This window comes from Neoarius graeffei, chromosome 25 (assembly GCF_027579695.1).
Source record: "Neoarius graeffei isolate fNeoGra1 chromosome 25, fNeoGra1.pri, whole genome shotgun sequence".
In the NCBI taxonomy this organism is placed as follows: Eukaryota; Metazoa; Chordata; class Actinopteri; order Siluriformes; family Ariidae; genus Neoarius; species Neoarius graeffei.
Window position 1 is genome coordinate 21,074,018 of NC_083593.1, and position 13,243 is coordinate 21,087,260.

At 42.0% G+C, this 13,243-nt stretch overlaps 1 protein-coding gene across 5 annotated transcripts in view; it reads left to right on the top strand.

Annotated features, from left to right (window-relative positions):
• Positions 1–13,243, top strand: part of stard13a (StAR related lipid transfer domain containing 13a) — a 113,449-nt gene that overhangs the window by 49,050 nt on the left and 51,156 nt on the right. For all 5 annotated transcript variants that reach the window (XM_060908781.1, XM_060908780.1, XM_060908782.1 and 2 more), the window contains 2 exons: positions 2,585–2,666; positions 5,943–6,006. In XM_060908781.1, coding sequence (XP_060764764.1) covers positions 5,974–6,006 — 33 coding nt within the window. In that variant the 5' untranslated portion in view covers positions 2,585–2,666; positions 5,943–5,973. The remainder of the gene's footprint in view (positions 1–2,584; positions 2,667–5,942; positions 6,007–13,243) is intronic.

A 13,243-nucleotide genomic window follows, 5' to 3' on the forward strand; every position in this document is an offset into this window, starting at 1 on the left:
TGTTATCATGTTCCACAGTCCAGTGGTTTAAGTGGCGACCTGGCCAGTATATTGTACCCAAAAGCTAAGTTAAGCTAATCTAAAATAACCCATACAGTGATTGGGTTATATAAAGAACTTTCCTTTTTAGAGCATGAAGTAAGCCAAGTCAAAGTCCCTCTCACACTAGAATCTGGTCTTCCCAGGCAGTCTCCTGTCCCAGTACTAAGCCTTCAAGGCATATGGGGGCTACCCATTTTGATAGCCATCAGCCTCTTACCTAGGTTACAGTGGGGGGCTAGTCCTTTGGTAACCACAAGAGTTTGGCTTCCCCGCTCATATTTGTATTATAAACGTGAGAGAAAAGTCACTCGTTTTTAAATCGCTCTAGTGTCGTTATTTTTAAGACTACAGACAAAAAAATACATCATTTTATTCAGGAGACCCTTCTAGCGCTCATTGTGAAAGAATTTTGTGAATAGCTGCTTCCGTTGTTGAGTTATTTGTCATTGTTCGAGGCCTGGTCCTTCGTAAAACACAGCACAAAATTCAAGACCTTGTGTGTCTTAGCTCATTGACACACATTATAAACGTGAGAGAAAAGTCACTCGTTTTTAAATCGCTCTAGTGTCGTTATTTTTAACACGACAGACAAAAAAAATACATCATTTTATTCAGGAGACCCTTCTAGCGCTCACTGTGAAAGAATTTTGTGAATAGCTGCTTCCGTTGTCGAGTTATTTGTCATTGTTCGAGGCCTGGTCCTTCGTAAAACACAGCACAAAATTCAAGACCTTGTGTGTCTTAGCTCATTGACACACATTATAAACGTGAGAGAAAAGTCACTCGTTTTTAAATCGCTCTAGTGTCGTTATTTTTAACACGACAGACAAAAAAAATACATCATTTTATTCAGGAGACCCTTCTAGCGCTCACTGTGAAAGAATTTTGTGAATAGCTTCTTCCGTTGTCGAGTTATTTGTCATTGTTCGAGGCCTGTTCCGTAGTAAAACACAGCATAAAATTCAAGACCTTGTGTGTCTTAGCTCATTGACACGCATTATAAACGGGACAGAAAAGTCAGTCATTTTTAAATCGCTCTAGTGTCCTTATTTTTAACACTACAGAGAAAAAAATACATCATTTTATTCAGGAGACCCTTCTAGCACTCACTGTGAAAGAATTTTGTGAATAGCTGCTTCCGTTGTCGAGTTATTTGTCATTGTTCGAGGCCTGGTCATTCATATAAAACAGCACAAAACTCCAAAAAAAAAAAAAACAGCCTCGGTCGGCATGACACTTCACCTTAGCCGCCTACTTTATTAGGAACACTTCTGTTCGTTCATACAAACTACAAACACTCTTCTTAGAGTTCAGAGTTTATTTTATTTTTAAAAGGGACAGTGCACAAATTAAACATTATCCTTGTGGTAAGGACAGATGTCTGTCCCAGGTTATAGCAGTACATGCTAATTTCCGCCTGTAGTCACTTTGTTTATGCTCCTGAATAGCTCTTCTTCATGACGGCTGCTGTCTCAAGCACACACATGATCATTGCATTGAAACATCATTGCAGATCACACATTCACGGCCAGCAAACATGCGTGACCGAATTGCTTCGCGCACTGCATCCTCTCACAATTTCCCCCGGGGAATTGTCCGGTCTAGTTTGTAATTCTTCTTCACTTATGGTGACAAAGCGATTGGTCGCCATTTTGCCGTGTTGCTGCAGGTGATTATCGAAAAATAGTCCGAATTTCTCGACCAATCAGCACGTGATTTTTCTATAATCACCTCCATATTTATAAATATCTTACTTATACATAATATCATTGTCTCATAAATGCATTTAACACATAATTAACATTATCTTTACATTATCGTTGTCTTGTTCAATTCGAGGTCCATGTCCTGTATGATGTACAGCTGTCTGTATAAAACTACATTACATTACAGGCATTTAGCAGATACTCTTATCCAGAGTGATGTACAACAAGGGGGTACATGACAAAGTGCTCCTGGAGCGGAGATTGTTAAGGGTCTTACTCAAGGGTCCAACAGTTGTAGCTTGTCGGGGGGGGGGGGGGGGGGGGGGGGGGGGGGGCTTGAACACATGACCTTCAGAGCAGCCTTACCATCAAGCCACCACTGCCCTGCAGGATGTAACTTCCTTGTGTCTCCTGTAGCCATGTTTCCACCTAGTTTTGAGTAATTAATATAACCTGTTCATATGTACTGGGGCGGCATGGTGGTGCAGTGGTTAGCACTGTCGCCTCACAGCAAGAAGGTTCTGGGTTTGAGCCCAGTGGCCAACAGGGGCCTTTCTGTGTGGAGTTTGCATGTTCTCCCCATGTCTGTGTGGGTTTCCTCCGGGTGCTCTGATTTCTTCCACAGTCCAAAGACATGCAGGTTAGGCTAATTGATGGCTCTAAATTGACCATAGGTGTGAATGGTTGCCCTGCAATGATCTAGCACCTTGTCCAGAGTGTACCCCGCCTCTCGCCCAGTCAGCCGGGATAGGCTTCAGTTTGCCTACAACTCCACACAGGATAAGTAGTAATGGATAATGGATGGATATTCATATGTACTGTGTTTTATCCTGTAGATTATCAGTTTCCTATTGACATACCTGTGGTGGAAAAGGACCATGACTTCCTGGATAAAGATCTGGTGGAGCCCCTGTGCCGGTAAGAGCCATGGATGGATCTGGTTTCTCTCTGTGTGTGTGTGTGTGTGTGTGTGTGTGTGTCTTTCTATATAATCTTTCCATCCAACATTCTAGGGCAGGGGTTTTCAAAGTGTGGGAGAGTCAGCCCCCCCTCAGAGAGCAAATAAACAACAGCACCCCCCCTTACAATTTTTGTTGTTGCTATACTTATAATGTTCCATTCGTATTTAAAAAAAAATGGTTGTTGTACACATTTTAATTTTTTTCTTTTACACATTTTAAACATCTGTGCTTTTTGAAAACATCTTTTTTTACAATTTAAAACATCTGTGCTTTTTTAAAACATCTTTTTTTACACATTTTAAACATCTGTGCTTTTTTTAAAAACATCTTGTTTTACACATTTTAAACATCTGTGCTTTTTGAAAACATTTTTTTTTTACACATTTTAAACATCTGTGCTTTTTGAAAACATCTTTTTTTTACACATTTTAAACATCTGTGCTTTTTTTAAAAACATCTTGTTTTACACATTTTAAACATCTCATAGCATCGTTAGTTAGCACCTCTTGGCAGACAACACACTGTGGCAGTGGAGCATCTTCAGATCCAGTCCATGAAAATCCAAACTTTAAATAATCGTGGTCATACTTCCTTCTTTTTTTGCTTGGCCCAGACTCTGTCTCCTCACTCACTGTAGCTTTAGGTACTAAAAATCGATCCATTTTGGCTCTGGCAAAGGCTAGCTGAAGTTCGCTAAATGTCCGCAATAGTAACTTATTCTGGTTTATTTTTCCTCACATTGCGCTCCCCCTGAAGAACTCTGGCGCCCCCTAGGGGAGGCGCGCCCCACACTTTGAAAAGCCCTGTTCTAGGGCTATTCGATAAGTTTTTTCGTATTTTAATTGTGATTTACAGTTATTAGTTTGTTTAAATCATGCTCATGAGGGAGAATAAACCATAAGTAAAATTTTGACTTCACCAATCTGGTTAAACTATTTGGTAGCGTAATGTGTGTGTTTGTTTGTTTGTTTGTTTGTTTGTTTGCATGGATGTTTAGAGCCGAATGAAATTGTGCTGATATTAACATTTTAAAGCTAATTAATTCAAATGAATGTGACTGATCGATTCAAAGACATATAACTTTGCAGAAATATCCGATGTGAAAGAAAAGGCAGCTTTCTGTTCATTTATTCTCTTGTTTATTCTCAGATTCTCTACAGTTTTCTTCCAGTTGATTTATTGTACTGATTGCGTTTCTTTAAAAAAAAAAGTGTTTAGGATGTGATTATTATTTCTCTGATAATAAATTTTGTTCATTTGCAAAGTGAAATAATATCAATACGCTTGAATAAGCTGCTGAGATGAAAAGGTGACTCTTCCACTGTAATTTCGGCTCAGATGTTGCCTCAGCATGATTTGAATGGGAATAAATCAGACTCTGATATCAAATTCGTATCTAATGTTATGCTAAGCCGAACCCGCCGGCCAGCGCAGCAGCGCTGATTTTCATCTTTGAGAGACTGGCGATTTGTAAAACCAATGTAAATAATATCAGTACAGTGTGTGGAGAATGGGAGGAAAGTAAAGTGGGTTATTTTGTTGAAATAGTTCTGCAGTCAGCCTCATGGTGGTGTAGTGGTTAGCGCTGTCGCCTCACAGCAAGAAGGTCTGGATTTGAGCCCTGTGGCCGGCGAGGGCCTTTCTGTGCGGAGTTTGCATGTTCTCCCCGTGTCCGCGTGGGTTTCCTCCGGGTGCTCCGGTTTCCCCCACAGTCCAAAGACATGCAGGTTAGGTTAACTGGTGACTCTAAATTGACCGTAGGTGTGAATGTGGGTGTGAATGGTTGTCTGTGTCTATGTGTCAGCCCTGTGATGACCTGGCGACTTGTCCAGGGTGTACCCCGCCTTTCACCCGTAGTCAGCTGGGATAGGCTCCAGCTTGCCTGCGACCCTGTAGAACAGGATAAAGCAGCTAGAGATAATGAGATGAGTTCTGCAGTCAGATTTAGATCTTTATTTATCGATCTTGCAAAATGAGACAGGATAAAAATGCACAGTACAAAGTTTAAATCCTAGGAGAGCATTTTTGAGGCAGGATTCGTAATGGCGTTTGCTCCGCACAAGCATTCAATGAGGGCTGTTATACTATTTTGTTCTTTTTCAGCCTTTTTTTTTCAGTTTACTCTGTTGTAGACTGTGTGGTTTTATTATTAATACTTATTGAGAAAAGAAGGAAAGTAGGAGGCAGGGGAAGGTAGCTCCAGTCCCAGGAAAGCCTGTGTTGGCCCTTGAATGCAATCCCACCTCTGGAGCTGTCTGACCTGTGCCATCTATAAAGTCTGTCCCTGTCTCTGCCGCTTTGATCCCTAATGTTTCCCCCTTTAGAGCTCACTCTGATGTCCTCTCGCAGGCTTGAGGGAGCCTCAGGGAACCAGGAGCTGGCGCTACACACTAACAGATGGCTGTCCATGTGTTTGTGTGCGAGTCTATGTGTGAGTGAGTGATAGCTGTGAGGCTTTCTAGCAGGATTCAGTACCCTCTCTAATGACCATAATGACAGAGTGAGATCTGAAAGCTTAACTGTTACAGAATACACACACCCACACACACATTTCTTTTGAGCACTGTAATCTGTGGGAACAGTGCTGATTATCACAGAGAACAGGCCATGTTCTGGTCATAACTATGCCAGTCTGGGCCCCTGATGTTTAATGAGGTTCAAATGGTCTCATCAAGCTCATAATCAGGTCAAGAAGTTAAAGCAGTGGCGTTAAGATGCAGAGCGAGTTAAGTGCCACATGTCACGGACATGGTTGTCAGATGACGTGTTGGAGGTGCCAGGGTTTTATGAGTGAAATAATGGGTCTGGAAATTCTGCCACTTTACACTGGAGGGTGTGTGTGCAGTCTTAAATGCAGGGTTTGTGTGTGTGTGTGTGTGTGTGTGTGTGTGTTGAGAGGTGGACAGCCTTGCTCCTGGGATGAAGATCAGACAGATTAGAATGTTAAAACTTTCAAAGAGGAGAAAGAGAACAGCCAATCAGCTCCTCCGTACTCTCAGAGCTCTCCTTCCTTCTCTGATAGAAAGTGCTACTCCTGGTCAACAGATCCGCCCCAACTCGTCCCATCAGTCAATCAGAACTCTGGTATGGGTCTTGCTACACCTGAGTGTGGGAAGGGCTAGCTGAGGTTCATGTGATTTTGCGTGGAAGACCTGCATAGCACTCTCACTTTTCTTTTTGCAGTTGAACTGATGCTTCAGTGACTGACGTTTGGACTCTGTTTATTTTCCAGGCGGCTTCAGACTCTAAACAAGTGTGCCTCCATGAAACTGGACGTCGGCTTTACTAAGAAGAGAGTAAGTTAGTAACTTATCATGATCTTGTCCAGGGCCACAACTGGTGGGTGGGGTACCGTATAAATGGACAATGTTACATAGACATCATTTGCTCACATCGAAACAATGCAAGAGGTCAAAGACTTAGCAAATGATTTCATAGGTCCCAAGTTTCCAATGTTCAAATGCTGGTCCATTTCTGAAGTGATCCTGGAGGGGAGGGGGGGTTGCCCCCAGATTTTTTTTTTTTTTAATGGCATCGAAATATGCCATTTCCAAGCATTCAGCTTATTTTTATGGTATTTATATTGATATCAAAACTTGCAGGTCTATTGTGTACCTGCTAACAGTTTATAACAGCACATGTTTAGCATCTGACAGCACCGATCAGTGTTTATTTTGATGGGATAAGAACCTTGACATTTGATCAATCACACTTAGATCTTAGATCATTACAGACATTGGGCTACTATAGGCCTACACTAGAGTCTGTCAGATGCAGATCAAGATTTTAGATACATTAAAGCTAGACGGTCTTTCAATTTCATAAAATTGGTGAAATTTAGTTCCCTCTGAAATTTGGTCATTGTGATATGTTTATTTCTGCAATATATAAAAAAAAAAACACGCCATTCTGTGGCTGGGAAGTTGAATTTGAGGAGATTCCTAAGCAAATAATGTGCATGAAATCACTTGCTTCACGCAGTCAAGCAGACAGAGGAAGTGCATGTGCGCACGCGCAGATTTACCTTCTTCTTCTTCTTCTTCATTTGGGTTTTATGGCAGCTGGCATCCACAGTGTTGCATTACTGCCATCTACAGGTTTACCTTGACCATGCACTGACAGTTCCATCATTTTGTCGTTAAACGAACAGCTGATCACACCGAGGTGCTCGTTGACCACCAATATTTATTAGTTTGGTCCTGCATTTCCTTTCCTTCACAATATAACGTCTTTTCTTCTCGCTTTCCGTTACTGTAGTCAGTCTTTCACGTTTCATTCGCATCCTCCATTTTTCTCTCCTGTTTTAAATTTGTATCCCACAATGCCTTGCATGAACAGGGAAAGCCCACCACGTGATGCATGACATAGTATCTTGAATTGGGTCATGGTGAAGCAGGAAAAAATAGCAGAGAATTTAGGGCCACATGGCCCTAAATTCACTAATTGTTCTCATCTCATCTCATCTCATTATCTCTAGCCGCTTTATCCTGTTCTACAGGGTCGCAGGCAAGCTGGAGCCTATCCCAGCTGACTACAGGCGAAAGGCGGGGTACACCCTGGGAGATGAGATGAGACTAATTGTTCTATTTAAAAAAAAAAAGTAATAAAATTGGAAGTCTGTGATTCAAATTCAGTAGATTTGGGTCCATTAAACAAAACTAATTGGGTGGTTGAGAAAATTCTTTTTATGACCTACACTTGAAAAATCTGAAAGGCAGTCTACCTTTAAAACACTGGGATATTCCCAACATATGGATCTCTGTACAAACAAGTGTTGCCAGGCAAAAGAAACCTCGCCTGGTAGCACTTATGATGAATATGAAGGAAGATATCACAAAAAAAAATAGGTACCCTATGGGTACAACCCCGATTCCAAAAAAGTTGGGACAAAGTACAAATTGTAAATAAAAACGGAATGCAATGATGTGGATGTTTCAAAATTCCATATTTTATTCAGAATAGAACATAGATGACATATCAAATGTTTAAACTGAGAAAATGTATCATTTAAAGAGAAAAATTAGGTGATTTTAAATTTCATGACAACAACACATCTCAAAAAAGTTGGGACAAGGCCATGTTTACCACTGTGAGACATCCCCTTTTCTCTTTACAACAGTCTGTAAACGTCTGGGGACTGAGGAGACAAGTTGCTCAAGTTTAGGGATAGGAATGTTAACCCATTCTTGTCTAATGTAGGATTCTAGTTGCTCAACTGTCTTAGGTCTTTTTTGTCGTATCTTCCATTTTATGATGCACCAAATGTTTTCTATGGGTGAAAGATCTGGACTGCAGGCTGGCCAGTTCAGTACCCGGACCCTTCTTCTATGCAGCCATGATGCTGTAATTGATGCAGTATGTGGTTTGGCATTGTCATGTTGGAAAATGCAAGGTCTTCCCTGAAAGAGACGTCGTCTGGATGGGAGCATATGTTGCTCTAGAGCCTGGATATACCTTTCAGCATTGATGGTGTCTTTCCAGATGTGTAAGCTGCCAGTGCCACACGCACTAATGCAACCCCATACCATCAGAGATGCAGGCTTCTGAACTGAGCGCTGATAACAACTTGGGTCGTCCTTCTCCTCTTTAGTCCGAATGACACGGCGTCCCTGATTTCCATAAAGAACTTCAAATTTTGATTCGTCTGACCACAGAACAGTTTTCCACTTTGCCACAGTCCATTTTAAATGAGCCTTGGCCCAGAGAAGACGTCTGCGCTTCTGGATCATGTTTAGATATGGCTTCTTCTTTGAACTATAGAGTTTTAGCTGGCAACGGCGGATGGCACGGTGAATTGTGTTCACAGATAATGTTCTCTGGAAATATTCCTGAGCCCATTTTGTGATTTCCAATACAGAAGCATGCCTGTATGTGATGCAGTGCCGTCTAAGGGCCCGAAGATCACGGGCACCCAGTATGGTTTTCCGGCCTTGACCCTTATGCACAGAGATTCTTCCAGATTCTCTGAATCTTTTGATGATATTATGCACTGTAGATGATGATAATTCAAACTCTTTGCAATTTTACACTGTCGAACTCCTTTCTGATATTGCTCCACTATTTGTCGGCGCAGAATTAGGGGGATTGGTGATCCTCTTCCCATCTTTACTTCTGAGAGCCGCTGCCACTCCAAGATGCTCTTTTTATACCCAGTCATGTTAATGACCTATTGCCAATTGATCTAATGAGTTGCAATTTGGTCCTCCAGCTGTTCCTTTTTTGTACCTTTAACTTTTCCAGCCTCTTATTGCCCCATCCCAACTTTTTTGAGATGTGTTGCTGTCATGAAATTTCAAATGAGCCAATATTTGGCATGAAATTTCAAAATGTCTCACTTTCGACATTTGATATGTTGTCTATGTTCTATTGTGAATACAATATCAGTTTTTGAGATTTGTAAGTTATTGCATTCCTTTTTTATTTACAATTTGTACTTTGTCCCAACTTTTTTGGAATCGGGGTTGTACATGTGGCTGCTGCTTATAAATAAAATTGTTTTCTGATCCCATGTCCATACAGTAAATATAGTTTATATATTTACTCTATGAGGCAGGAGCCACAAAAATGAAGCATAATCCAAAAACTAACAATTTAAAAATCACAAAAGTAAAATATTCCAAGTGTCTTTACTTTATATTATTCTACCTTACAGTTTTCGAAACTGAAACCTCCGTACCGAGGCTGACATACACACGCTGTCACCATGACCCAAACTCTTATTTCCCGGAAAAGGCCCGGCGCTAGAGCTCAGTGGAACCCACTTTCTCTCTGTAATAAGCATAAACATGTCTGAAAACGATTTCTTTAGTCTAGTCCATTTATTTCGAATGGTGAACCGAATTGTATACACTCACTGGCCATTTTAATCGGAACACGTGTATGCGCATGCGCAGTGCGTGACTTTTACACTCTTACATTCTCACAGCACGATGATATAGTGGCTGGCGCCTCTAAATGAGGCACTAGACACAACAAAAACGATTTTGACCTTTTTGGTGACCAGATGACTGTCAAAATGTTGGAGGTTTCATTTGAGACCAACGCTCATCTATCCTGAAAGTTTCATGAAGATTGATCCAGCCGTTTTCCCGTAATATTGTTTACAAAAAAACAAATAAACCTGACTGAAAACAATACCTCGCCCCCTGGTGGACTCCATCCCGGGCGAGGTAACCTTTCTACAAAGAGAAATTTAAGCATTAGGCCTAGATCTTGTAAATAAGTGATTAAAAATAATATATACTCACTGGGGCGGCACGGTGGTGTAGTGGTTAGCGCTGTTGCCTCACAGAAGAAGGTCCAGGTTCGAGCCCTGTGGCCGGTGAGGGCCTTTCTGTGCGGAGTTTGCATGTTCTCCCCGTGTCCGCGTGGGTTTCCTCCGGGTGCTCCGGTTTCCCCCACAGTCCAAAGACATGCAGGTGAGGTTAACTGGTGGCTCTAAATTGCCCATAGGTGTGAATGTGAGTGTGAATGGTTGTCTGTGTCTATGTGTCAGCCCTGTGATGACCTGGCGACTTGTCCAGGGTGTACCCCGCCTTTCGCCCGTAGTTAGCTGGGATAGGCTCCAGCTTGCCTGCGACCCTGTAGAAGGATAAAGCGGCTAGAGATAATGAGATGAGATGAGATATACTCACTGTGCAGAAAGCTTTGCCTGGCTGAACTTTCACAGGCTGAAAAACTTTTGTTTTAGAATACACACGCTTTCTTTTCTTGGGTGTCCTTGTACTCAGCCCATCATAATCTGACATGATTACACAAATGACCGATCATGCGTGCGAGATATAAATTACGTGTGGTAGAGATCAAATATTTATAAAGATTAACTTGTATATGTACAAGCATGCAATGATAGCCGCTGTCATACATCTGTAGGCTTGTAAACTCACGGGTCCTGCCAAAGGTTTGACCCACCAGATGCAGTTCACTTGGGAGGTCTGTGATTTTTTTTCTTAGCAAACTTGATATGATGGATATAACAACATGACTTAAGTTTAATCCCTTCAAGTGTCAACTTGTTAATCAGCTATTCATCTTCAAGCACTGAGGAGTTTCATGTTTTCGCTATGGTCATATGGGTTTCCTCCAGATTCACTGATTTTCTTCAACCCCCAAAAAATGTGCCAATAGGTGGATTGATGACTCTTATTATGAGTGTGTGTTGGTCTGGTGTCCCAGCCACGATGTTCAGTGTTCCTTTGATAGACTCAGACTCCAGGTCCTCTCATCTCATCTCATTATCTCTAGCCGCTTTATCCTTCTACAGGGTCGCAGGCAAGCTGGAGCCTATCCCAGCTGACTACGGGCGAAAGGCGGGGTACACCCTGGACAAGTCGCCAGGTCATCACAGGGCCGACACATACACACAGACAACCATTCACACTCACATTCACACCTACGGTCAATTTAGAGTCACCAGTTAACCTAACCTGCATGTCTTTGGACTGTGGGGGAAACCGGAGCACCCGGAGAAAACCCACGCGGACACGGGGAGAACATGCAAACTCCACACAGAAAGGCCCTCGCCGGCCCCGGGGCTCGAACCCAGGACCTTCTTGCTGTGAGGCGACAGTGCTAACCACTACACCACCGTGCCGCCCTACTCCAGGTCCTATACAGTCTATATATAATTTTCATTCATATTTTGTGTTATGTAAGTTTTGGACTCAGCTCTACTGTATGGGTTTTATATACAGTACTGTGTAAAAGTCTTAGGCAGCCTATTTTTCTTAGTACAAACTTTATTTTATGACTTTTGTCATATCCAGTCAGTACAAAAACATTTTAGAGTTCCAAACATTAATTTTCCAGCACAAATGTAAATGTTATCGAAAAATGTTTGGATGCCAGTAAAGAAAGCAGCATATTCCATAAGAGACACTTCTCAGACAATAAACATGATGAAGGCTACTGGGTTTTGCGGCAAAATTAAGACGCGAGTGTGATAGTCAAAGTGTCCAGAAGAACTGTGGCTGGTTCTGAAAGATGCTCAGTAAAACTTACAGCTCATTTCCTTATTAAACTGCACTAACTGTACCTGAGACTATTTCTTTTAAAGCAAAGGGTCATCTCACATCAAATATTGACTTGGTTTCATTTATTACTGTTTATTGCTTTTTATAATATTTTTAAATAGAAACATTTAATTTAATTTCATGATTTTTGAAGGCATCTTTGCTCTACAGTTGTTGTTGCTGTCTTATTTTAATGTGCAAAAAGACTTTTGCGCAATACAGTATGTGTATGTTTATGTTTATGTTTAAGTGTAGGACTGGGCCATACTTACACTACCAGTAAAACATTTGTACACATCTGTTCATAGAAGAACAGAAACATGCATTGATAAAGTGTTGAACAATTTAAAATGATTTTAGATTTTAAAATATTAACAATTTAAACTGGGTGGCACAGTGGTGTAGTGGTTTGCACTGTCGCCTCACAGCGAGAAGGTTCTGGGCTCGAGCCCAGTGGCCGACGGGGGCCTTTCTATGTGGAGTTTGCATGTTCTCCTCGTGTCTGTGTGGGTTTCCTCTGGGTGCTCTGGTTTCCCCCAAAGACATGCAGGTTAGGCTAATTGGTGGCTCTAAATTGACCGTGTGTGTGAATTGTTGTGAAGCTGCAACAGGCCTAGCAAGCCGGCGGTGGATTAAGTGTGCTCTCGATAGACACACAGCCTCGTAAGAGGCTGGCAACTGACAAGGCCAATTGGCCTACAGGGTGTCAGGAGGGGGAAAAAAACAACATACCTGACCAATAAATGAAGCTTTACACACTCTTTGCATGTTCTCGGACAGCTTCATGAGGACCTTCACCCCAGAGGCTTTTCTTAATATTCCCAACAAGGCAGAGCTTCTCACTGCTCTCATAACTTCGAAATGAAAGCTACTGTTTGGGGAAACAGTTTAATTTTAAGCAAAACTACTTCTATAAAACCACATATTTAGAGAGAGAGTTCATCTCATTATCTCTAGCCGCTTTATCCTGTTCTACAGGGTCGCAGGCAAGCTGGAGCCTATCCCAGCTGACTACGGGCGAAAGGCGGGGTACACCCTGGACAAGTCGCCAGGTCATCACAGGGCTGACACATAGACACAGACAACCATTCACACTCACATTCACACCTACGGTCAATTTAGAGTCACCAGTTAACCTAACCTGCATGTCTTTGGACTGTGGGGGAAACCGGAGCACCCGGAGGAAACCCACGCGGACACGGGGAGAACATGCAAACTCCGCACAGAAAGGCCCTCGCCGGCCACGGGGATCGAACCCGGACCTTCTTGCTGTGAGGCGACAGCGCTAACCACTACACCACCGTGCCGCCCAGAGAAGATTTTGATTCAGAAATATATTTATACGTGACCATTAACGTCATTATTTACGGTACTTTTGTCTGAAAACAATTTCCAACCTTAACGATCAGTCGTTCTTTACAACAGTATAATATATACTGTATACTGTATATGCAATCTAGTGGGTCAGAACATTTGACTGGCCGTCTAATACTGAGGTATTATACAATACCATTCTTTCTAA